This window comes from Trichomycterus rosablanca, chromosome 4 (assembly GCF_030014385.1).
Source record: "Trichomycterus rosablanca isolate fTriRos1 chromosome 4, fTriRos1.hap1, whole genome shotgun sequence".
In the NCBI taxonomy this organism is placed as follows: Eukaryota; Metazoa; Chordata; class Actinopteri; order Siluriformes; family Trichomycteridae; genus Trichomycterus; species Trichomycterus rosablanca.
The window spans coordinates 47820524-47846204 of record NC_085991.1 but is presented as its reverse complement, the minus strand read 5'-3'; the positions used below and the strand labels follow the sequence as shown (position 1 = coordinate 47846204).

Sequence of the window (25681 nt, the reverse complement as noted above, 5' to 3'; positions counted from 1 at the left end):
CACTGTCACTGCTGGACTGAGAATAGTCCACCAACCAAAAATATCCAGCCAACAGCACCCCGTGGGCAGCGTCCTGTGACCACTGATGAAGGTCTACAAGATGACCAACTCAAACACCAGCAATAGATGAGTGATCGTCTCTGACTTTACATCTACAAGGTGGATCAACTAGGTAGGAGTGTCTAATAGAGTGGACAGTGAGTGGACACGGTATTTAAAAACTCCAGCAGCTGTGTCTGATCCACTCATACCAGCACAACACACACTAACACACCACCACCATGTCAGTGTCACTGCAGTGCTGAGGATGCTTATCCAAAATAAGATCTAGTCAGTGGGGAAAAAAATGAGTCACAGGAAAAAAATAATGAAAAATTAACTAATTTTAACACGCACATAAACAACGCCCCCTTGAGGAGGCTTTACGCTACATCTTGTAAACCACAGTGGGACCAGACTGCCACGATGGTCATTAATTAAGTATAATTCGGACAAAATGTGGGTCGCTTGAAAAAAAAAGCAACCCACTGTTTTGATTGATAAATAACATACAAAGTAAGCAGAGCAAAATATGGGCTTCAGTCAGTACTTGTATGCCCACAAAGTTAATCTGTATGGTGGGTGTGGCTTATAAATAATCTACAAATACACACCAGATAGATCTTTCTAATATAGTGCTTGGTGAGTCTTGACCAAGTGTGGTGTGATGCTAAGAGCCATGCTGCTGGTAACAGTACTGCCTGAATTCAGTTTAAGTTTTGAGTTTGTGGCCTGTGTTTGCATACAACAGTGAGGCATAACATTATGACCACCTTCCTAATATTCTGTTGGTTTCCCCTTTTGCTGCCAAAACAGACCTGTAACTGTGCTGCACTGTGTATTCTGACACCTTTCTATCAGAACCAGCATTAACTGTTTGAGCTACAGTAACTCATCTGTTGGATTGGACCACACGGGCCAGTCTTCGCTACCCACGTACATCATTGAGCCTTGGCCGCCCATGACCCTGTCGCCGGTTTACCACTTTTGATAGATACTGACCACTGCAGACCAGGAACACCTCACAAGAGCTGCAGTTTTGGAGATGCTCTGACCCAGTCGTCTAGCCATCACAATGTGACCCTCGCCAAACTCACTCAGATCCTCACGCTCGCCCATTTTTCCTGCTTCTAACATCAACTTTGAGGATAAAATGTTCACTCGCTGCCTAATATATCCCCTCCACTAACAGGTGCCGTGATGAAGAGATAATCAGTGTTATTCACTTCGCCTGTCAGTGGTCATAATGTTATGCCAGGTCGATGTATATTTTAAACTATATCCGGCTCCCAACAAGAAAAGTTTGGACACCCCTTTTAACCAATGCTTTGTATTTTGCCTCAGGTTGATTTTAAAATCGCAAAACGATGAAAAAGTCAGACAGGAAATACAATAATATAGTAAGGTGTCGATTAAAAAAAAATATCCACATAATTTTAGGTTTTAAAAAAGCCAAACGATATTTAAACCCTTGATGTTTGCTTCCACCTGTCCAGCACGGTGAGAAAAAAAAATCAATAATGGTTTAAGTTTCTTGGAAAAAATCAATAGGTCCAATGATTGCTTCTCATGGTTCTTATAGCTGCCAACATATATAAAAGCCAATGTCACAGGACCAGGTGCACCTTATGGTGCAAATCACACTTTCAGATTATGTTTTAATGCTCACTTAATCACTCACTTTCCTAACCGCTTATCCAATCAGGGTCGCGGGGGGTGGTGCTGGAGCCTATCCCAGCTTTTCAATGGGTGCAAGGCACACAGTAACACCCTGGATGGGGCGCCAGTCCATCTCAGAGCAGACACACACACACAAACACACACACACACACTCATTTACCTATAGGACAATTCAGTGTCTCCAATTAACCTGGCTGCATGTTTTTGGACTGTGGGAGGAAATCGGAGCTCCCGGAGGAAACCCACGCAGACACGGGGAGAACATGCAAACTCCCCACAGAAAGGACCCGGACCGCCCCGCCTGGGGATCAAACGCAGGACCTTCTTGCTGTGAGGATACAGTGCTACCCACCGAGCCACCGTACCGCCCCTGTTTTAATGCTTCAGAATAATAATGTATTCATGTATTCAGCATATTTTAATATTATTCAAACTGGTTTAATGAACATCAGAATGAAGTCAAGATGCATATGTGGATCGCTAATATCCAAGCACTGTTAACGCTTCATCTCTCTCTGTTCCTAGAATTTTTAAGGATGCTGTTCAGGGCTTGTATGAGATCTTTGCAAACCAGATTTATGCTCGTTCAGGAAGTCCTGAACAAGTAGTTTAAAAAAAGGTAAAATCAGTAATATTGACACCAAGGTCGTAACCACAATATATATGGTGTGACGCATCATGAGACATGCTCAAAATGCCCTTCTGCCCCAAGATAGTGATGTAAAAAGTATAAATAAACACATCCCACTCACTAGCTTTACGTCATTTTAGGATCCATCAGACCTGGGTGCATTAAACAGACGTGTGTTTTCAAAACAAGTCAGATTTGGCCCAACTTGGTATCGGTGCAGGTGATGTCTCAAGGTTTTTGCAAAAGCTGAGCCTGGGTTTGATTCCCATGCTGGGTGGTCAGGGTCCTTTCTGTGTGCTATTTTGTTTATGCATTTTTCCCCTGTTCTCCTAATTTTAGTGTATTCAATTTGTCTTCTGCTGCTGGACACTCCGGTCATGTTTGAGGAGGGTATATTCGCCCGCCTCACGCTTCATCCGACACGTGCACCGACCCCTTCTTATTCGCCCACACGTTCAGCAAATTCACGCATGAGGCCAGTATTCGCCTCACTGATCTCTGCGCTCCTACACTTCCTGTACAGGCGCCTCTTTACCAGGGTCCTTACACAGCATCGAAGACCCCACCCTCTTTTCAATCTGGTCTTTTACTCACCCGGCAGACTTTAAATGGCCAATTTTTCTGCTGCAGGCACTGCCAATTAAGCCCGCTAGAGCAGCGGTCTCGAACCTTTTTTGCACCATAAACCGGTTTCATATAAGATATGATTTCACGGACCGGCAGGGGCAAGAGGATTCAAAATAGAATAACTATAGAATGGAAAATCAGTGTGAAGACACTGCTCTAGTGGTAGTAAGAAACAATAACACCCAAAGAGTATTGGAAATTTAATTGCTCTTGTAGCGATCTATAATTATTTATTCTTTCTGTGCGGCCCGGTAATAAATTACCCACAGGCCAGTACCGGTCCGCGGCCCGGTGGTTGGGAACCACTGCGCTAGAGGACGCCCAGCCGACCGGTAGCAGAGCTGAGGTTCGAACTCGGGAGTTCAGAATCTCAGTGCTGGTGTGCTAGTGGATTATCCCGCTGCGCCACCTGGTCACCTTTATGCGGAGTTCGCATGTTCTTCTTGTGTCTGTGTGGGTTTCCTGCGGGTGCTCCGGTTTCCTCCCACAAGTACCTAGACCTGTAGTCAGGACAATCGAAGTTACAAGACGTTAGTCTAAGTTTGTTTGTGCGTTTCCTGTCTTTCGGCTAATGAATCAGACCCTGACCAGATAAAGTGGAGAAAAACCTTAACTTCAGTTTCTCCTTTCTTTAAACTGTCGATCCTACAGGGGGAGCTGCTGCGTACGTTCACCGGGACTCGGCGCGGCAGCAGGACGACACTCGGAGCGGTTTGAAGTATGACTGCAGCGGCAAACAGCCATCGTTTAACAGCATTGTTGCTCCAAATGACACTCATTACCCTGTCGAAGGAGTGCAAGCAAACGCTCCAGCAAACTCGCGGTGCAGCCGTCCCGCTGTTTGACAGAGGAAGCAAAACAACTGCACAACTGCTGTGTTATTATGGGGCCTCATTAAGGGAGAAAGATCGGGGTGGTACGAGGGGAGAGACGAACAACAGAGCGAGCTGGAGAGATCGGGAGGAGAGAAGCCATCACAGAAAAGCACAAAGTTCACTTACAGAGCGTGTAGGAAAAACACGGATAATTAGCAGCGAGGTATAGCGTGGTCAGAAGATCGTAGACAGAACACATACACCAATCAGCCATAACATTAAAACCAATGAACTTTGTTTCTACAGTCACTGTCCATTTTATCAGCTCCACTTACCATATAGAAGCACTTTGTAGTTCTACAATTACTGACTGTAGTCCATCTGTTTCTCTACATGCTTTGTTACCCCCCTATTTCATGCTGTCCTTCAATGGTCAGGACCCCCACAGGACCACTACAGAGCAGGTACTATTTGGGTGGTGGATCATTCTCAGCACTGCAGTGACACTGACATGGTGGTGGTGTGTTAGTGTGTGTTGTGCTGGTATGAGTGGATCAAACACAGCAGTGCTGCTGGAGTTTTAAAATACTGTGTCCAATTACTGTCCACTCTATTAGACACTCCTACCTAGTTGGTCCACCTTGTAGATGTAAAGTCAGAGACGATCGCTCATCTATTGCAGCTGTTTGAGTTGGTCATGTTCTCGACCTTCATCAGTGGTCACAGGACGCTGCCCATGGGGCGCTGTTGGCTGGATATTTTTGGTTGGTGGACTATTCTCAGTCCAGCAGTGACAGTGAGGTGTTTAAAAACTCCAGCAGCACTGCTGCGTCTGATCCACTCATACCAGCACAACACACACTAACACACCACCACCACATGTCAGTGTCACTGCAGCACCCAAATAATACCTGCTCTGTGGTGGTCCTGTGGGGGTCCTGACCATTGAAGAACAGCATGAAAGGTTTAAGCCAGGCTTTATCCTTGCCTTGTGATGGACTGGTTACCTGTCCGGTGTGTTTCCTGCCTTTTGCCTAATGAATCAAACCCACAGCAACCCTGACCAGGATAAAATTATGGTAAAACAGACAATGAATGAGTGAATGAATGATACTAATATTATACTAAAGCTAAACCAGTAGTGAAATCACTACCCTGAGATGCTCCAGTAAATATAAGTGACATGATTAAAGCCGATTACACATTTAACAGCCATGGTAACGAGGCACGAGGCTCGACGTTCTCGACGCTACATGACCCTAAGCTATATGAAGCTAAGAGAACCAAACTCTGCTCTGGTGTGGATGCACTCGCCTTCCACGCAACCCCAGAACAAAATGAAGGCTAGGACTTAAGAGCCCAATTAAATGCTTACTTCAGGGAAAGACGGTCGGTCTTCCTGGGCCGTGAGCCCTGAGCTACATCCTTTAATTAGACAGAGGCAGGAAGAATTTCTGCCTGTCACTGGAAGGAGATGAAGACCGCAGGGCTCCGAAACACACTCGCATCCCGCCGCAACACAGCGCCCTCCCGCTGCAAAGGAATGCGCGACCGCAAAGCATAACGCAGCGCTGGAGGTTAGTAAAGCCGTTAATAAAGCGCAACAACAAACCAAGACTGGAGGAACCTAATAGTCGTTCAATCATCTTTAGTAACCGCTTTACCCTGATTAGGGTCAGACCGGGTCAAAGGCGGTCCAGAAAACATTCATGTTTTTGAGAGGTGTGAAAACTGGAGCAACCAGAGACCTCATGGACACCGAGGATTAAAGGATTAAAGTCGCTGGCATTCTGAACCACATACTACTATGTAAATAATTACAACCCCAATTCAGAAAAAGTTGGAAATAAAAACAAAACGCAGCGTTTCATACATTTACTTTGACTTCTATTTGCCTGCAGACAGTTTAAAGTTTGAACCCAAGATAATTGATGTTTTATCTGCTCAACTTCATTTTGTTTGTTAATTCACATCCATTACTACATTTCAAGCCTGCAACACATCCCAAAAAAGTTGGGACCGGTCACTTTAGGGCTAGTAATGAGTTAAAAACAACTACATAATGATGTGATTCCAAATAGGTGATTATAATCATGGTTTGGTACAAAAACAGAATCCACATAAGGCTGAGTCTTTGATGAGCGAAGATGATCAGAGGATCCAGTTTATCAACAAATGCATGAGAAAATGATTGCAATGTTTAAAAAGTGTGTTTCTCTAAGAGAGATTGGAATATTTGAGGGATTTTAATATTTCTCCCTCTACAGTGCATAATATTATTAAACGATTCAAAGAATCTAGAGGTATTTCAGTGGGTAAAGGGCGGGAAATGTAGGCTTAAGCTAAACACAAAGGGTTTTACCATATACAGTATTGTGTACCTCTGTATATGTTTGTTTTGTTAGGATTTTAATGTCATGTTTTACACTTTGGTTACATTCATGACAGGAACGGTAGTTACTCATTACACAAGGTTCATCAGTTCCCAAGCTTATATCAAACACAGTCATGGACAATTTTGTACCTCCAATTCACCTCACTACCCTGCTCTCTGACTGTCTTTCATTCTGGGTAGCAACTGCTGTAAAACGCCATCTTATCGCGAACTTTGTACAGACTTTTTGCTTACAGGAATGAAGAGCTGACAGAACTTTTCCCAACCCCCAACCCAACGTCTCCACTCTTAGCTTAATCTCACCAATACGGCAGGACGGGTCTGCAGCGCGCGCTGGTATATGGCTGCGAATCGCGGGATGGCTGCTTGTCGTAGCTGGTTACTTTTCCTACCCCACATCCCTAACCCGTGGCTGGTGTGACCATGTTATGTTCTTATGTTTACATGTGCTTGTGTGCTGTTAGGGGCTTTTTTTCGTGTTACCATAGTGTGCTCCTCAGGGAGCACAATCTGGTTGCTGTTTTTTTTTTTATCTCCTACTCTCCCAATGTGTTATCATTTCTTGTTTCTTGTCCTGTCTTCCCGTCCTGTCTCCCCCGCCCCCCTTGTAATATTGAATGTTCTGGACGGGTTGATGGCTAATTTCGCTGTAATTGTACCTGTTGCAATTTATAGTGACAATAAAGTTCTACTACTACTACTACTACACTCACTGTCCACTCTATTAGACACTCCTACCTAGTTGGTCCACCTTGTAGATGTAAAGTCAGAGACGATCGCTTATCTATTGCTGCTGTTTGAGTTGGTCATCTTCTAGACCTTCATCAGTGGTCACAGGACGCTGCCCACAGGACCCTGCTGGCTGGATATTTTTGGTTGGTGGACTATTCTCAGTCCAACAGTGACAGTGAGGTGTTTAAAAACTCCAGCAGCGCTGCTGTGTCTGATCCACTCATACCAGCACAACACACACTAACACACCAGCACCATGTCAGTGTCACTGCAGTGCTGAGAATGATCCACCACCCTAATAATATCTGCTCTGTGGTGGTTGAAAGGGGGCTAACGAAGCATGCAGAGAAACAGATGGACTACAGTCAGTAATTGTAGAACTACAAAGTGCTTCTATATGTTAAGTGAAGCTGATAAAATGGACAGTGAGTGTAGAAACAAGGAGGTGGTTTTAATGTTATGGCTGATCGGTGTAAATTTAGAATTATAATAGTATGAATCATCATTCAAGGACAGACTGTACTTATGATCACTATTACAGGAGCCTTTTTTATAATGTGCATTAATTGCCGTTGTTTAACCATGCTTCATGTCCTAAAACTTTAGAAATTAAACGTGTGGTGGCCTAATAAACATTTACTTTTAGCGTGCGACAACTTAAGCACATAAAAGTTTCGGGAAGAATCACAGAGGTGTCAGAGATCAAACATCATCAGAGATTCCTGAGCCGAGGTTCAGCGCCGCTGTTTGTTTGGATTCACGTTCTTCTAACGTGCCAGGAGAAAAGAGAGAGAACAAGAGAACTCAAAGGCTTCTGGGACTTTTTTTTGTCACGTCTCCCTTTAGACGGCGTGTTTGTACACTCACACATACATCACAACCAGCACGGAGTCAGAGGAACACAAACAGTCTTCATTGATATGCCGTGCATAAACATACACGTTTAAGCATCAATAATCCTTTCAGGAGTCGCAGACGTGTCCAATTTTAATCTACCTATGGAAAGTCAAACCCCGCTGGGATAAGGTCTGTGTAGGACCGTGTACATTTGATCATTTGATGTGTATTTCAAAAACACATTATTGAAAAATAGGAAAATGGGTCATTTCACGTTTTTAATTCTGATTTTAATCAGTTTGATCATAAAATGTTCATAAATCAAAGAAACAAACAGAAATTACCTGCATGTAGGGGGCTGGAAAAAATATTAGACCAAAATTAGATGTTAACTGTACATACTAAATATCTTTGCCCCCTTAATTATTAATTCACTGCCTGTTTTACCACCGCTTTATCCTGGTCAGGGCCGCAGTGGGTCTGATACATTGGGTGTTGTTGTACACTTTGGTTACATCCATGACAGGAACAGTAGTTACTCATTACACAAGATTCATCAAGTTTAATATCAAACAGTCATGGACAATTTTGTACCTCCAATTTACCTCACTTGCACATCTTAGGACTGTGGGAGGAAACCTACTCCTGAGGATCGAACCCAGGACCTTCTTGCTGCGAGGCGACAGTGCTACCCACTTAGCCACCGTACCGCCCTTGCTCTCTTAATAATCAATTTACTGCCCGTTTTACCACCGCTTTATCCTGGTCAGGACCACAGTGGGTCTGATAGATTGGTTAAAAGGCATGAAACACACTAGACAGGTCGCCAGTCCATCACAGGACACACACACTTTAGCCAATTTTAATAGTTATAATTGGCCTGACTGTATGTTTTTGGACTGCTGGAGGAAACCCAGGCGGACACAGGAAGAACATGCAAACTTGGCCGTCCATGATCCTGTCGCCGGTTTACCACTGTTCCTTCCTTGGACCACTTTTGCTAAATACTGACCACTGCAGACCGGGAACACCCCACAAGAGCTGCAGTTTTGGAAATGCTCTGACCCAGTCGTCTAGCCATCACAATTTGGTCCTCGTCACGCTCGTCCATTTTTCCTGCTTCTAACATCAACTTTGAGGATAAAATGTTCACTTGCTGCTTAATATATCCCCCCCACTAACAGGTGCCGTGATGAAGAGATAATCAGTGTTTTTTACTTCACCTGTCAGTGGTCATAATGTTATGCCTAGTCGATGTATATGTTTATTTGTAAATACATGTGTGTATATACAGTATATGTGCGCTCAAGGAGATGCTCAAAAATTTTGTTGTACACTGTGCAATAAAGGCATTCTATTCTATTAATTATAAACATTTGCACACACCTGACCATTAAACACAAATCTAATCAATGTGACCACATAAGTTAGCAATATAACAAACATAAACACTACACATTTGCAGCTATAAAGTCTACATCCAAAATCTAAGACATCACATTAATGCTGTGTGATAAAGTAATCTAACTCTTTAAAGTTTTAAAATAGACAAACTGTACAGAGTAAACAGTAAACTGACCCCCTTCCTATAACGTCATGCCTTATCACTTCTTACTGACCACTGCTAACATCCATTAAGAAACCAGGAATCCTGGGAAACAACAACAATACAAAAAACTCATGACACTTAGTAGCAGGTACAAGATTTTATTTCTATTATTAATAAAATTAATGTTATTACAAGGTGTGCGCTACAACAATCATTAGCAGCCCAGTAAAACCACAAGTCATGACCCCTGTAACCTAAAAGTAAGGTGCGCTTAATAAATCTATCACTGATGAAGCTCAGCTGCTGATTGTTACTGCTGTAAGCAGACCTGCTCTCCTATTGGTTTAAAGTGACTGAGTGAAAGTCTGATATAATAACACACTGACACACAGTACAGAACTGCTTACTGTAAATCACTGTGTATAAACAGCCAACAATAAAAAGCTGTGATTCTAGTCTAAATTAAAGACTAAAATAATAAGGGTACAGTGGTGCAATGGTTAGTGCTGTCACCTCACAGCACGGAGGGCCTGGGTTCGATTCCATGGGCAAGCCATAGTCCTTTCTTTGTGGAGTTTGCATGTTCTCCCTGTGTCTGTGTGGGTTTCCTTCAGGACCTCACAAGTATAAGACATGAAGTCAGGTCAATCAGAGCTACCATATTTAATAAGTGTGTGTGTGTGTGTGTGTGTGTGTGTCTGCCCTGTGATGGACTGGTAACCTGTTCAGGGTGTTTCATGCCTTTTTGCCCAATAAATCAGACCCACCATGACCCTAACCAGCATAGAGCAATGTCCCAAATCACATCTCTTTATTATATGTTGCTCTGCTCTTGTACATTTACTTTTGATTTTACTTCTACATTTATAAAATTTAGACGGGCAACCTGGCAAAGGTTGGGCTTGAGCTGGCAACCTTCTAATGACTAGTTCATTACCTTAACTATGAACCTTCAATTGCCACAAAATAAGGATCAATTGCAGAAATCACCAAAACCCAAAGACTAGCGTGACAAGTGTTTGTAAACTTTTAACTTTAACTGTACATGTTTTTATTCAAGTTGCTAATGCTGTAACTAATTACACATTGAAAGATGCTACATGATTGTGATTTGTTGATCTTATATAATAGTGATGTGAGGAAGAAATAACTTTGAGATTTCCAGTTGCTGCTTCAGATTCAAACTTTTTTCATTTACTAATTGGTACTTGTACTGGGACAAGATTTAAAGTAATTTATCTAATGAGTGACGTTACGTTTCTTATCGCCTGTCTTCTAAACCCCATTGTTAACGTGCCAACAAGACTTCATGGCCCATTAGAAAAAGTACTTGTTGCAAAATGGAAACATCTGTACAGATGTGCAAAGGGGGGGGGGGGGGGGGGGGGGGGGGGGGGGCAGCACGACTTACATATACATTCATGTCATTTAGGAGACTCTTTTACCCAAAGGAACTTAGAGTTGTGCCTGAATACAATGATACAATGTAAGCAATTAAAGGTTAAGGGCCTTGCTCAAGGGCCCAACAGTGGCAACTTGGCAGTGGTGGGGCTTGAACCAATGACCTTCTGATTGCTAGTCCAGACTTGATATATAATTAGTTACAGCATTAGCATATTGAAAAATTAAGTGCACTGTTGAAGTAAAAAATGTACATACACTTCTCATGTCAGTTTGGATTTCAGTGATTGCTGCAACTGCTCCTTATTTTGCAGCATAAGTAGGTTAGTAGTAGTACTGAACTAGTGATCAGAAGGTAGCTGGTTCAAGCCCCACCTTTTCTAAGCGTTGCCAATGTTGCACTTTAAAAGTTAATCCTCTGATGCTTGTATTGTATTAGTCACCATTGTGTCACCTTGGATAAAGGCGTCTGCTAAAGAGAGGACAGTTGTAGCTTAGCAATTAAGGTCCTGGACTAGTAATCAAAAGGTCGCTGGTTCAAGCCCCACCACTGCCAGGTTGCTGCTGATGGGCCCTTGAGCAAGGCCCTTAACCCTCAATAGCTCAGACTGTATACTGTCAAAGTACTGTAAGTCACTTTGGATAAAGGCGTCTGTTAAATGCTGAAAAATCTAAATGTAATGTAAATGACATATATATATACAGTGCCTTGCAAAAGTATTCAGCCCCCTTGAACTTTTCAACCTTTTGCCACATTTTAGGCTTCAAACATAACGATATGAAATTGTAATTTTTTGTGAAGAATCAACAAGTGGGACACAATCGTGAAGTGGAACGAAATTTATTGGATATTTTAAACTTTTTTTAGAAATAAAAAACTGAAAAGTGGGGCGTGCAATATTATTCAGCCCCCTTGCGTTAATACTTTGTAGCGCCACCTTTTGCTGCGATTACAGCTGCAAGTCGCTTGGGGTATGTCTCTATCAGTTTTGCACATCGAGAGACAGTAATTTTTGCCCATTCTTCCTTGCAAAACAGCTCGAGCTCAGTGAGGTTGGATGGAGAGCGTTTGTGAACAGCAGTTTTCAGCTCTTTCCACAGATTCTCGATGGGATTCAGGTCTGGACTTTGACTTGGCCATTCTAACACCTGGATACGTTTATTTGTGAACCATTCCATTGTAGATTTTGCTTTATGTTTTGGATCATTGTCTTGTTGGAAGATAAATCTCCGTCCCAGTCTCAGGTCTTTTGCAGACTGCAACAGGTTTTCTTCCAGAATGGTCCTGTATTTGGCTCCATCCATCTTCCCATCAATTTTAACCATCTTCCCTGTCCCTGCTGAAGAAAAGCAGGCCCAAACCATGATGCTGCCACCACCATGTTTGACAGTGGGGATGGTGTGTTCAGGGTGATGAGCTGTGTTGCTTTTACGCCAAACATAACGTTTTGCATTGTGGCCAAAAAGTTCGATTTTGGTTTCATCTGACCAGAGCACCTTCTTCCACATGCTTGGTGTGTCTCCCAGGTGACTTTTTATAGATATCTTTGAGAAATGGCTTTCTTCTTGCCACTCTTCCATAAAGGCCAGATTTGTGCAGTGTACGACTGATTGTGTCCTATGGACAGAGTCTCCCACCTCAGCTGTAGATCTCTGCAGTTCATTCAGAGTGATCATGGGCCTCTTGGCTGCATCTCTGATCAGTCTTCTCCTTGTTTGAGCTGAAAGTTTAGAGGGACGGCCGGGTCTTGGTAGATTTGCAGTGGTCTGATACTCCTTCCATTTCAATATGATCGCTTGCACAGTGCTCCTTGTGATGTTTAAAGCTTGGGAAATCTTTTTGTATCCAAATCCGGCTTTAAACTTCTCCACAACAGTATCTCGGACCTGCCTGGTGTGTTCCTTGGTCTTCATGATGCTCTCTGCGCTTTAAACAGAACTCTGAGACTGTCACAGAGCAGGTGCATTTATACGGAGACTTGATTACACACAGGTGCATTCTATTTATCACCATCAGTCATTTAGGTCAACATTGGATCATTCAGAGATCCTCACTGAACTTCTGGAGTGAGTTTGCTGCACTGAAAGTAAAGGGGCTGAATAATATTGCACGCCCCACTTTTTAGTTTTTTATTTCTAAAAAAAGTTTAAAATATCCAATAAATTTCGTTCCACTTCACAATTGTGTCCCACTTGTTGTTGATTCTTCACAAAAAATTACAATTTCATATCGTTATGTTTGAAGCCTGAAATGTGGCAAAAGGTTGAAAAGTTCAAGGGGGCTGAATACTTTTGCAAGGCACTGTATATATATATATATACAGTATATATATAGTCAGCCACTGATTGTGCAGGTTCTCCTACTTAGAAAGATGAGAGAGGTCTGTAATTTTCATCATAGGTACACTTCAACTATGAGAGACAAAATGAGAAAAAAAAATCCAGGAAATCACATTGTAGGATTTTTAAAGAATTTATTTGTAAATTATGGTGGAAAATAAGTATTTGATCACCCACAAACAAGCAAGATTTCTGGCTCTCACAGACCTGTAACTTCTTCTTTAAGAAGCTCTTCTGTCCTCCACTCGTTACCTGTATTAATGACACCTGTTTGACCTCGTTATCTGTATAAAAGACATCTGTCCACAGCCTCAAACAGTCAGACTCCAAACTCAACCATGGCCAAGACCAAAGAGCTGTCGAAGGACACCAGGAAGAAAATTGTAGACCTGCACCAGGCTGGGAAGAGTGAATCTACAATAGGCAAGCAGGTTGGTGTGAATAAATCAACTGTGGGAGCAATTGTAAGAAAATGGAAGACATACAGGACCCATTGATAATCTCCCTTGGGGTCAAGATCTCAACCCGTGGGGTCAAAATGATCATGAGAACGGTGAGCAAAAATCCCAGAACTACACGGAGGGACCTGATGAATGACCTGCAGAGAGCTGGGACCAAAGTAACAAAGGGACCATCAGTAACACACTACGCTGAGAGGGACTCAAATCCTGCAGTGCCAGGCGTGTCCCCCTGCTTAAGCCAGTACATGTCCAGGCCCGTCTGAAGTTTGCCAGAGAGCATATGGATGATCCAGAAGAGGATTGGGAGAATATCATGTGGTCAGATGAAACCAAAATGGAAATTTTTGATAAAAACTCAACTCGTCGTGTTTGGAGGAAGAAGAAGAACCCAAGAACACCATACCTACTGTGAAGCATGGGGGTGGAAACATCATGCTTTGGGGCTGTTTTTCTGCAAAGGGGACAGGGCGACTGATCCGTGTTAAGGGAAGAATGAACAGGGCCATGTATTGTGAGATTTTAAGCCAAAACCTCCTTCCATCAGTGAGAGCATTGAAGATGGAACGTGGCTGGGTCTTCCAGCATGACAATGATCCCAAACACACCGCTCAGGCAATGAAGGAGTGGCTCCGTAAAAAGCATTTCAAGGTCCTGGAGTGGCCTAGCCAGTCTCCAGACCTCAACCCCATAGAAAATTTGTGGAGTCCGTGTTGCTCAGCGACAGCCCCAAAACATCACTGCTCTAGAGGAGATCTGCATGGAGGAATGGGCCAAAATACCAGCTACAGTGTGTGCAAACCTGGTGAAGACTTACAGGAAACGTTTGACCTCTGTCATTGCCAACAAAGGTTATGTTACAAAGTATTGAGCTGAACTTTTGTTATTGACCAAATACTTATTTTCCACTATAATTTACGAATAAATTCTTTAAAAATCCTACAATGTGATTTCCTGGATTTTTTTTTCTCATTTTGTCTCTCATAGTTGAAGTGTACCTATGATGAAAATTACAGACCTCTCTCATCTTTCTAAGTAGGAGAACCTGCACAATCAGTGGCTGACTAAATACTTTTTGGCCCCACTGTATATATATATATATATATATATATATATATATACAGTATGTGTGTGTGTGTGTGTGTAATTAGTTAGCATTAGCATATTGAATAATTTTAAAGTTTACTGTTAAAGTCAAAAGTTTACATACACTTGTCATGTCAGTCTTTGGATGTCAGTGATTACTACAACTGTTCCTCAATTTGTACTCAACTAGTGATCAAAAGGTTGCTGGTTCAGGTCCCACCTCTGACTAGTTGGCCTTTGAAGTTGCTTGCATTGTATTAGTCACGATTATGTTACCTTTGATGAAGGCATTATAAAACTATATTGAGTTGTTTTTTAAATACCGTGTCCACTCACTGTCCACTCTTTTAGACACTCTTACCTAGTCGATCGCTCATCTATTGCTGCTGTTTGAGTTGGTCATCTTTTGGACCTTCATCAGTGGTCACAGGACGCTGCCCACGGGCGCTGTTGGCTGGATATTTTTGGTTGGTGGACTATTCTCAGTCCAGCAGTGACAGTGAGGTGTTTAAAAACTCCATCAGCGCTGCTGTGTCTGATCCACTCATACCAGCACAACACACACTAACACACCACCACCATGTCAGTGTCACTGCAGTGCTGAGAATGATCCACCAGCTAAATAATACCTGCTTTGTGGTGGTCCTGACCATTGAAGAACAGCATGAAAGGGGGCTACAGTCAGTAATTGTAAAACTACAAAGGGCTTCTATATGGTAAGTGGAGCTTATAAAATGGATAATGTGTGTAGAAACAAGGAGGTGCCCTTTCTTTTCCCAAGATGACATAATAGTGACCAATACAATACAAGCATCAGAGGGTTAGCTTCAAAAGCGCAACATTGGCAATGCTTGAAAAAGGTGGAGCTTGAACCAGCTACCTTCTGATCACTAGTTCAGTACTACTACTAACCTACCTACAGGGGTTGGACAAAATAACTGAAACACCTGTCATTTTAGTGTGGGAGGTTTCATGGCTAAATTGGACCAGTCTGGTGGCCAATCTTCATTAATTGCATTGCACCAGTAAGAGCAGAGTGTGAAGGTTCAATTAGCAGGGTAAGAGCACAGTTTTGCTCAAAATATTGCAATGCACACAACATTATGGGTGACATACCAGAGTTCAAAAGAGGACAAATTGTTGGTGCACGTCTTGCTGGCGCATCTGTGACCAAGACAGCAAGTCTTTGTGATGTATCAAGAGCCACGGTATCCAGGGTAATGTCAGCATACCACCAAGAAGGACAAACCACATCCAACAGGATTAACTGTGGACGCAAGAGGAAGCTGTCTGAAAGGGATGTTCGGGTGCTAACCCGGATTGTATCCAAAAAACATAAAACCACGGCTGCCCAAATCACGGCAGAATTAAATGTGCACCTCAACTCTCCTGTTTCCACCAGAACTGTCCGTCGGGAGCTCCACAGGGTCAATATACACGGCCGGGCTGCTATAGCCAAACCTTTGGTCACTCGTGCCAATGCCAAACGTCGGTTTCAATGGTGCAAGGACCGCAAATCTTGGGCTGTGGACAATGTGAAACATGTATTGTTCTCTGATGAGTCCACCTTTACTGTTTTCCCCACATCCGGGAGAGTTACGGTGTGGAGAAGCCCCAAAGAAGCGTACCACCCAGACTGTTGCATGCCCAGAGTGAAGCATGGGGGTGGATCAGTGATGGTTTGGGCTGCCATATCATGGCATTCCCTTGGCCCAATACTTGTGCTAGATGGGCGCGTCACTGCCAAGGACTACCGAACCATTCTGGAGGACCATGTGCATCCAATGGCGGTGCCGTGTATCAGGATGACAATGCACCAATACACACAGCAAGACTGGTGAAAGATTGGTTTGATGAACATGAAAGTGAAGTTGAACATCTCCCATGGCCTGCACAGTCACCAGATCTAAATATTATTGAGCCACTTTGGGGTGTTTTGGAGAAGCGAGTCAGGAAACGTTTTCCTCCACCAGCATCACGTAGTGACCTGGCCACTATCCTGCAAGAAGAATGGCTTAAAATCCCTCTGACCACTGTGCAGGACTTGTATATGTCATTTCCAAGACGAATTGACGCTGTATTGGCCGCAAAAGGAGGCCCTACACCATACTAATAAATTATTGTGGTCTAAAACCAGGTGTTTCAGTTATTTTGTCCAACCCCTGTATATATATATAAAGAGAAAAAGAGACAAAGAAAAGAGAAGTGCAGACAAAACTCTGCTCAGAGAAACCAGAAGTGAGAAACCTGTTACTCCGATGTTTTACTACCCAGCGAAGTAACTGTAAACACGACTGAAACATCTGCTATGAAACCTATAGGGTCTGTGCTTATGAAAACAGAGTAGAAGAAGAACTGCCGCTGTGTGAGAGTTCTGTGTGGTTATTACAGAAAATAACCCCCCACACACAGAGAGCGTGGAGCCCACCTTCCCGCCACTTCCACACTGCAGAATAACGACACTCTCCACCCATTAAATCAGCACAATGTGGTCTGGAACAGCTCAAACGAGTGAGGTTCCAGCCAGTCAGAGACCACCGGCTCCCCCGCTGGACCTCACACGGACCCGCGAGTCAGTCAATCACGCCGCGCGTATACGTGCGCGTTCCTGGGAGGCCTGATTAGACCCGCGCTCTCCGATCATGGTCCTAGACAGGCCGGAGAAAATTGGCCGGATCCTGGCAGGGCGCTACCTGTCACAGCTCGGCGTCTCCTGCAACGAGATCTCCTGCAGATGAATAAAATATAACCCCCCAGCACTCTCTTTTCTTTATCTCTACACCCCTCCACGCCGGCATCTCCTGCTCTCCTCGGTGCCTGTCTGGTCCCCGACCCCTGACCCTGCTGGCTGGAGAGAGGATGATGAGCAGAAATGGAATCGTCCGACTGGATGAGCTCAGCTCTCTGATAGATTGATCTGTGGTTCAGCTGGAGATCCTGACATGCGTGACACTTCTGAGTAGTCCAACACAAACTGTACGAAGACAGACCGTCAGTCCAGGTTGAAAAAGTTATTCAAGCCTCTCTGGACGAACAACTTTCCCAACTTTTCCAAAAGTCTGAAGGTGTAGGTGGTGCACTAGATGTTCTAGAGTTGCTGACGATGTTCACATGAACTGTGCTTTGATCATAAGTTGGCGAGGCTTAGACACGGATGTTAATCAATAAACAATGAGACAAACTGTCCACAAATCAAAGCATTTCAGCACTTGTTTCTCTCCCTAGAAGAATTTACACCAAGAACACAACCTACAGCTCTAAATTAGTCTAGTTCTTGACCTGGTTCCAGTCAGGTTTCTTCAAACCTTGGTGCTTTTTAAAGACCACCAGTTTTTGGGAGCCAAGGATGCATCATCAACAGTTGTGGGCGATGTACAACGGAAGTAAAGAGTACTAACATGACATGGAGGTGTAGGTGGTGAACTAGATGTTCTAGAGCTTCTCAGAAAAATCTGTTTACATGAACTGTGCTTTGATCATAAGTTGGCGAGGCTTAGACATGGATGTTAATAAATAAACAATAAGACAAACTGTCCACAAATCAAAGCATTTTAGCACTTGTTTCTCTACCTAGAAGAATTTACACCAAGAACACAACCTATAGTTCTAAATTAGCCCGTTTCCACCAAAAGAACTCCGGTTCTTGACTTGGTTCCGTTCAGGTTTCTGAGAACCTTGGCGCTTTTTAAAGACCACCAGTTTTTGGGAGCCGAGGATTCACCATTTAGTTGCAGGACTTATGGGGTTCAGTAGCTCATTGTCTGTTCTGGTGATCTCGTACACTCACTCACAAATATTTACAAACACACTCCAAAATCTGACATTACTTTGTGATGGTTGGCTGTACAGATAGGTCAGCGTCTAATGCCTTCTGTCTTTGCCTGTGACAGACTAGCACCTGATAATTCCATCCATGTTGTGACCAAGTCCTGTCATAACCTTCGATGCTGTAATGTGGGCGCCTCATGACACGCCCAAAGTAACGTAACTTGCAGGACTCATGGGGTTCAGTAGCTCCTTTTCTGTTCTGGCCATCTCGTGACACCCACAGATGACGTCACGGCTGAAAACCCCCTGGTATTCTTTGGTTTGAGCTTTTTTTCTGGAGGAAACACGCTGAAACGGTTCAAAATCAAGTTCCACGTTGGTCAAAAAGGACTAAATGAGGCTGCTGTTTCATTATTATTATTATTTATTTATTTGTTTAATCTTGTCAGAAGCAAAAATCATGAATTATAACTTCATTATACCTACAAATAAAATATATCTTAAATTGCAGGGCTGAGATGATCCTAGGGTGGCACAGTGGGTAGCACTGTCACCTCACAACAAGATAGGTTTGGGTTCAACTTCTGAGGGCCAAGGGTCCTTTCTGTGTGGAGTTTGCATGTTCTTCTGTGTCTGTGTGGGTTTCTTCTGGGTGCTCCGGTTTTTTCCCCACAGTCCAAAGTCATGCAGTCAGGACAACTAGAGCTACTAGAAAATGTTCTTAGTGTGTGTATGTGTATGTGTATGTGTGTGTGTGTGTTTCCAAGCTATCGCCCAGTGAATCAGACCCACCATGACCCTGACCGGGATAAAGCAGTGGTAAAACAGACTAAATGAGTCGATCGCAAGAATCCTTGAGTCGAGAATCCTCAAGTACAGAGTTGAATCTGAAGCTTGAGAATTGATTCATGGCTCTGATTCAGCTCAGGTGGTTTTCGGGTTTGTATGGAGTCTTTTAAAGATGAAGGCTTGCTCAGGGGGTGCGTGTGTGTGATGCATCTACCCATGGGGCACAATCTGGGAACAATTTCAGGTGAAATATAATAACAGCATTTCCCCGAGTGCAATGTGCAGTTCCTTTCATAACCTGCCTGATCCAGAACAAAGAGTCAGAGGTCTTTCATGTCTGCTCTTGTCTCCACTAAAAGCCTGTAAAACAACTAAAGCGTGCGTGAAGCTCCACCGCGGGGAGACCCGCATCCGTACCTTCCCGAACAGCCAAAAAACAAAAACGCTATCGAGAACGTCCCCCAGGTTAAAGGGAAGCTTGTTTACAGATAATCGCGTTGTTTGTCTTCGGAAAAATAAAGGATTAAATACGTGATGCTCAGACCGAGGCTTCGTTATTTAACCTCCCTGTGACTGTGGGACGTAGCCGTGTCAGGTTTGGTTTTGTTAAATTGGACCTGTGGTGAGCTGGACTTGATGATCGCTCTCACCTTTTTTTTTATTTGTTCAGTAGCAGAGATGTGGGTCTGCTGTCTGAACTAAAGGAAAACACTATGTGGCAAAAGTATGTGGCCATGACATTTTAAAACGTATGTCCCATATTATGGCTACAACAGTAAAAAAGTCCAAGAATAAGCTGGTTTGAGGATATTCATTATGTGGATTGCATTATCAGTAGCTAGTCTGTCTCAAACAATAATAATATAATATAAATAATAATAATAATAACAATAATAATAATAATAATAATAACAACAATAATAAATAATGATAACATTAATAATAATAATAATAATAATAATTGTAATAATAGTAATAATAATAATAATAATAATAATAATTAAAATAATATAAATAATAATTGTAATACTAATAATAATAATAATAACAACAACAATAATAATAATAATAACAATAACAATAATAATAAATAATGATAACATTAATAATAATAATAATAATAATAATAATAATTAATAATAATAATAATAATAATAATAATAATAATAATAATAATAAAACAGTGTGAATAGATGTGGAGCCTGGACACCTTTAGGCTTCTGTCTAAGATGATGACCACAAGAGCGAGTGTATAAGATTGCCAGAACAGAACAAGAGCTAATAAACCATGTACTAAGTATCCAAGTATCCAAGTCCCGAAGTATACTATGAGACGTTACTTTGGGCGTGTGATGAGAACCCACATGACAACATTAAGGGAAGTGTTATGACGGGACTTGGAGGGACTCTCACTTTTCTGGGAAGGCTTTTTACAAGATTCTGTGTGTCTGTGAGAATTTGTATCATTTAGACTAAGAAGCATTTGTAAAATCTTATGGAGGAAGATGATGACCACTGAGTGGGTGCACGAGACAGCCAGAACAGAAAAGGAGCTAAAGAACCTTGTATGTCCTGCAAGTTTACTTTTGGCGTGTCATGAGGTGCCCATATGGCAACATTAAAGGATGTGTTACAACAGGACTTGGTCAGTCGATACGATGACTTAATGATTTACCTGAAGTTCTGTTTGGAAGAAGAATTTCTGTGGACACTGAGTGCAGTCGTAGATTTTATCCTCCTGACCGTGAGCTGAGAAGATGTGCTGCTGCAGCTTACTGGCCTGCACAAACACTGAAAACACACACACACACACACACACACACACACACAGAAACAGAGAGAGTGTTAACTTTACACTTATTATACAGTCACCACATTTATAATCAAACACGGCTAGAACTGGTGCTTCTTCTACTGATTCATATGTTTACCTTCACGTCTTTATTCAGGGTCACAATTGAGCACAATCAGTTACAGGATGATACACAGATCATAACATTATGACCACCTTCCTAATATTGTGTTGGTCCCCCTTTTGCTGCCCCATACGTAGCAAACTTTGCTGCACTGTGTATTCTGACACCTTTCTATCAGAACCAGCATTAACTTCTTCAGCAGTTTGAGCTACAGTAGCTCAAACATACAGTAGTATGCTGACCACTGCAGACCGGGAACACCCCACAAGAGTTTTGGAGATGCTCTGACCCAGTCGTCTAGCCATCACAATTTGGTCCTTGACAAACTCGCTTAGATCCTCACACTCGCTCTATCCCACCTACTAACAGGTGCCGTGATGAAGAGATCATCAGTGTTATGTTATTCACTTCACCTGTCAGTGGTCATAATGTTATGCCTCTATATATTCACTCACTCACTCATATACTACTACATTTATTTCTGCAGTGGAGCTGTCATATAATCCTCATTGCATTGTGGCTACTTAAAATTAAACAATTGTTACCCATAAACCCTAAATAGCCAAAAGTATTTGGACACCTGACCATGAGCTTGTTGGACGTCCTATTTGAAAAACAACTGCTAATAAAACAGAGTGACCTCTATGTGATCTTTTCAGCTAGAACAACAGTCACTATTCTGAGAAGGCTTCTCACAAGAAATGAAGTATGTCTGGGGGAATTTGTGCCCATTCAGTCAAAAGATGACAGTGGTTGTATGGCTGGGCACTGATGCTGGTCAAGAAAGCCTTAGTTGGTGTTCCAGTGTATTCCAGAGCTGGTCAATGGGGCTGAGGTCAGGGCTCTGTGCAGACCTTTATGTCTTTATAGAGCTTGCTTTGTGCACAGGTGGACAGTTATACTGGAACAGAGCAGAAAAGGGTCTTCCCTAAACTGTTGCTGCAAAGTTGGAAGCATATCAGTTCCTTTATAGAATTAATTTATTACATCTGCAATTGTTGTGGCTACACATGAATTCAAAAGTTAGACGGGGGTCTGAATACTTTTAATCCATAATTTTAGGATGATCATGATCAGGCCGGGAGTAACGAAGCTTTTTATATCACCAAAAATAAATAAATAAATAAAATAATAATAAAAATGCAGCAGAACGTAAACAGCAGAGAAATCGTACACTGCCTCCAGTGCAACAACATTTTCTTTATTAGTCACTGGCTTAATTATACTGAGGATATAAATATTCATGCGGACGCACTATTTATTTATGCGTAGCCTGAAAACAGTCACTCGACTTTGGGACGCCACTTACATACAGTGGCTGTGTTCTTTTAATTAAGCCTCACTTGCACCACTGAATGAATATGAGTGTGTAGCGGCGCTAGCGTACGCACCCTAATTCTCACAGGCGCACTTCAAAAGGGCCCTTCGTTATTCCAGACCCCTGCGAGTACGGATGGCTATTCTGAACAGACCGAGGAAGGAGGCGACGGGGGAGGGGGTCGTGTCTCTGAGGTACACAAATGTGGGCAAAGTTAGCATTCTGGGCTTCATTAGAATTTCTTACACTGGTACACTGGATAAACAAGCTGCTTCTCATGTGGCACTGACCGAGCAAGGAGGATTTTGGGTACAGGGACAGAAAATAAAGGGATCATCCGACATTGTCTGACCACCATGACATTGTATAATCATTGTATGCTGTATCTCTTGGTGTGATGGGTAACACGCTAGTTCTTACTATAAAAAAGACTAGCTTGAAGAGTATGGCTCTGGAGACCTCTGTTACTTTACACCAGACAGTGGTGGATGGATGGACAGATGGATGGATAACTACAAAAATGGAAAAATGGATGGATGAATGGATAAAAGAATGGATAGATAAATAGGTGGATAGGTGAATGGATGAATACTTTGACGGATGGATGAATGAATGGATCGACAGTTGGAGGGATAAATAGACAAATGAATCGATGAACAAATGGGTAGACTAATGGATGAATGGATGGACAGGCGGATGGATGAATGGATGGATGAATGGATGGACAAATGGATGGACAAATGGATGGATGAATGGATGGACAGATGGATGGATGGATGGATGGATGGACAGACAAATAGATAGACATATGAATGGATAAATGGATGGATGGACAAATGAACAGATGGATGGATGGATGGACAGACAGACTGATGAATAGACAACTGGATGGACAGACGCATGGATGGGTGGATGGACAGATGGATTGACAAATAGATAAATGGATGAATGGATGGACAAACCAATAGATGGATGAAAAGATGGACAACTGAATGGATGGATGGATGGATATACAGATAAATAGATGAATGGATGAAAAACTGGATAGATAAATAGACGGATAGGTGAATGGATGGATACGTTGACGGATGGACAGATGAATGAATGGATAGATGGAGGGATACATGGACAAATGAATGGATAAACAAACGGGTAGACTAATAGATAAATGGATGGACAGGCGAATGGATGGATGGATGAATGGACAGACAAATAGATAGACATATTGATGGATAAATAGACAGATGGACAAATGAACAGATGAAGGATGGATTGATGGATGGATAAATGGACAGACAAATAGATGGACAGACAGATGGATGAATAGACAAATAAATGGATGGATGAATGGACATAATGATAGATGGATGGACTGGCAGATGGATAGGTGGATAGATGGACAGACAGAAGGATGAATAGATGAATGGACAGATGGATTGACAAATGATAGATGAATAGATGGACGAATGGATGGACAAACGGAAAGATGGATGGATGAATGAATAGATGGTAAATAGATGGATGGATGGACAAATGAACGAAAAGACGAAGGAAAAGGATAGATGGATGGATGGATGGATGAACGGACAAATTAATGGACAGACTGATGGATGAATAGACAGATGAATGGATGGATGAATGGACAACTGGATAGATAGATGGATGGATAGATGAATGAACAGATGGATTGACAAATATATAGATGAATAGATGCATAGATGGATGGATGGACGAATAGATGGATGGACGGATGGACAAATGAATGGAAAAATGGACTGACGGACAGATGGATGTTAGATGAATGGATGAATGGATGTACGGATGGATTCAACTTTGTCATTGCTCAGTACGAGTACAAGGCAATCTACCAAAGCACAGCAGATGCATGTATAAAACCGCCGCTCTATTTTATTTTTCGATGTGAGCAAACTGATTAAAAGTCCTAAATAAAAAGCAGACAGTAGTTTGGAGGACTGAACACAGTTGTCTCTTCAGTCGGGCGTGTCTGTAACTCTTCGCTGTGTGAAGAAAGAATTCGGTCCGGGCGTCTGAAGCAAGACAAAAGAGCAGAAATCCCTCTCGACTTTCACCTCCACTTCTGGTTTGTTTGCGCGGGTCCTGAGCGTCCCGAATCACGAGGCGATCTGCGCGCCCCTCCGTCTCCGCGGTGAGCACACTGAGTTTTTGGCTGCGGGCTGCCTCACTTCTGATAGCTGTCAAATTTACCCTGAGAGACCGGCGCTTCTGTCATCTTCTCTGGGCCGCCGGATCGCTCTTCAACTCCACTTTTCCCACTTTCCCTTTCCCTCTCCTCCCTCTCATCCTCCATTCCCTCTTTTTTGTCTTTTCCTTGCTTTGTCTGCATTTCCCTCCTGTGTCCCCTCGTCTCCCCCCGCCGCCCTTCATCTGATATTTCCTTCTCTCCCAGAGCAAGTGATTTTGTCCGCTTTTTTCACCCCTATTATCTTCCTCTTTCTCCTGAAACAATGAATCTTTTCCCTCTCGCATTTCTCACATCGACTGAAAGTCTGTAAAGTTCTTTAACACAGATTCGACTTTTCTAAACGCCCTGCACGTCTAATCCAATCTTATTAGACTGATACAAACTCTTTGTTATGGACCGGTTGTACTTCACCTTTAGTCAGCTTGCCTTGAATTAAATAATTTTGGGATGATTAACACTATTTGACAAAAAGTATGTAGACGTCTTTTATAACTATAATCTACAGGGAGTTTAAACCACTATTATGGGGGCAGTTATAGCCACAAAATGGGGCAACTTAATATAAATGTCCATGGTTTTAAAAGTGATGTGGACGCCCCTCATAACTATAATCTACAGGGGTTTAAACTACAATCATTATTAAAGAGTGTGTGCAAAAAAAATAACCTGTTATAGCCATAAAATGGGGGGGGGGACTTCATATGAATGCCCATAGTTTTGGAAAATTATGTCCAACAAATCAAGTGTCCAAATACTTAAAGTCATATAGTGTATATTAGCCTATTTCTAAGAAAAAAAATTGACAGACTTTCTCATATTCGGAAGATATACACTATATGACTAAAAGTATGTCGACACCTCTTATAACTATAATCTACAAGGAGTTTAAACTACATCATGGGGACTGTTATAGTCACAAATTTGAGACAACTCCATACACACCAATCAGCCATAACATTAAAACCACCTTCTTGTTTAATCAGCTCCACTTACCATATAGAAGCACTTTGTAGTTCTACAATTACTGACCGTAGTCCATCTGTTTCTCTACATACTTTTTTAGCCTGCTTTCACCC

At 42.5% G+C, this 25681-nt stretch overlaps 1 protein-coding gene across 4 annotated transcripts in view; it reads right to left on the bottom strand.

The window, feature by feature from the left end:
• Positions 1-25681, bottom strand: part of LOC134312456 (zinc finger protein 521) — a 213552-nt gene that overhangs the window by 17201 nt on the left and 170670 nt on the right. For all 4 annotated transcript variants that reach the window (XM_062994418.1, XM_062994419.1, XM_062994415.1 and 1 more), the window contains exon 7: positions 20823-20938. In XM_062994418.1, coding sequence (XP_062850488.1) covers positions 20823-20938 — 116 coding nt within the window. The remainder of the gene's footprint in view (positions 1-20822; positions 20939-25681) is intronic.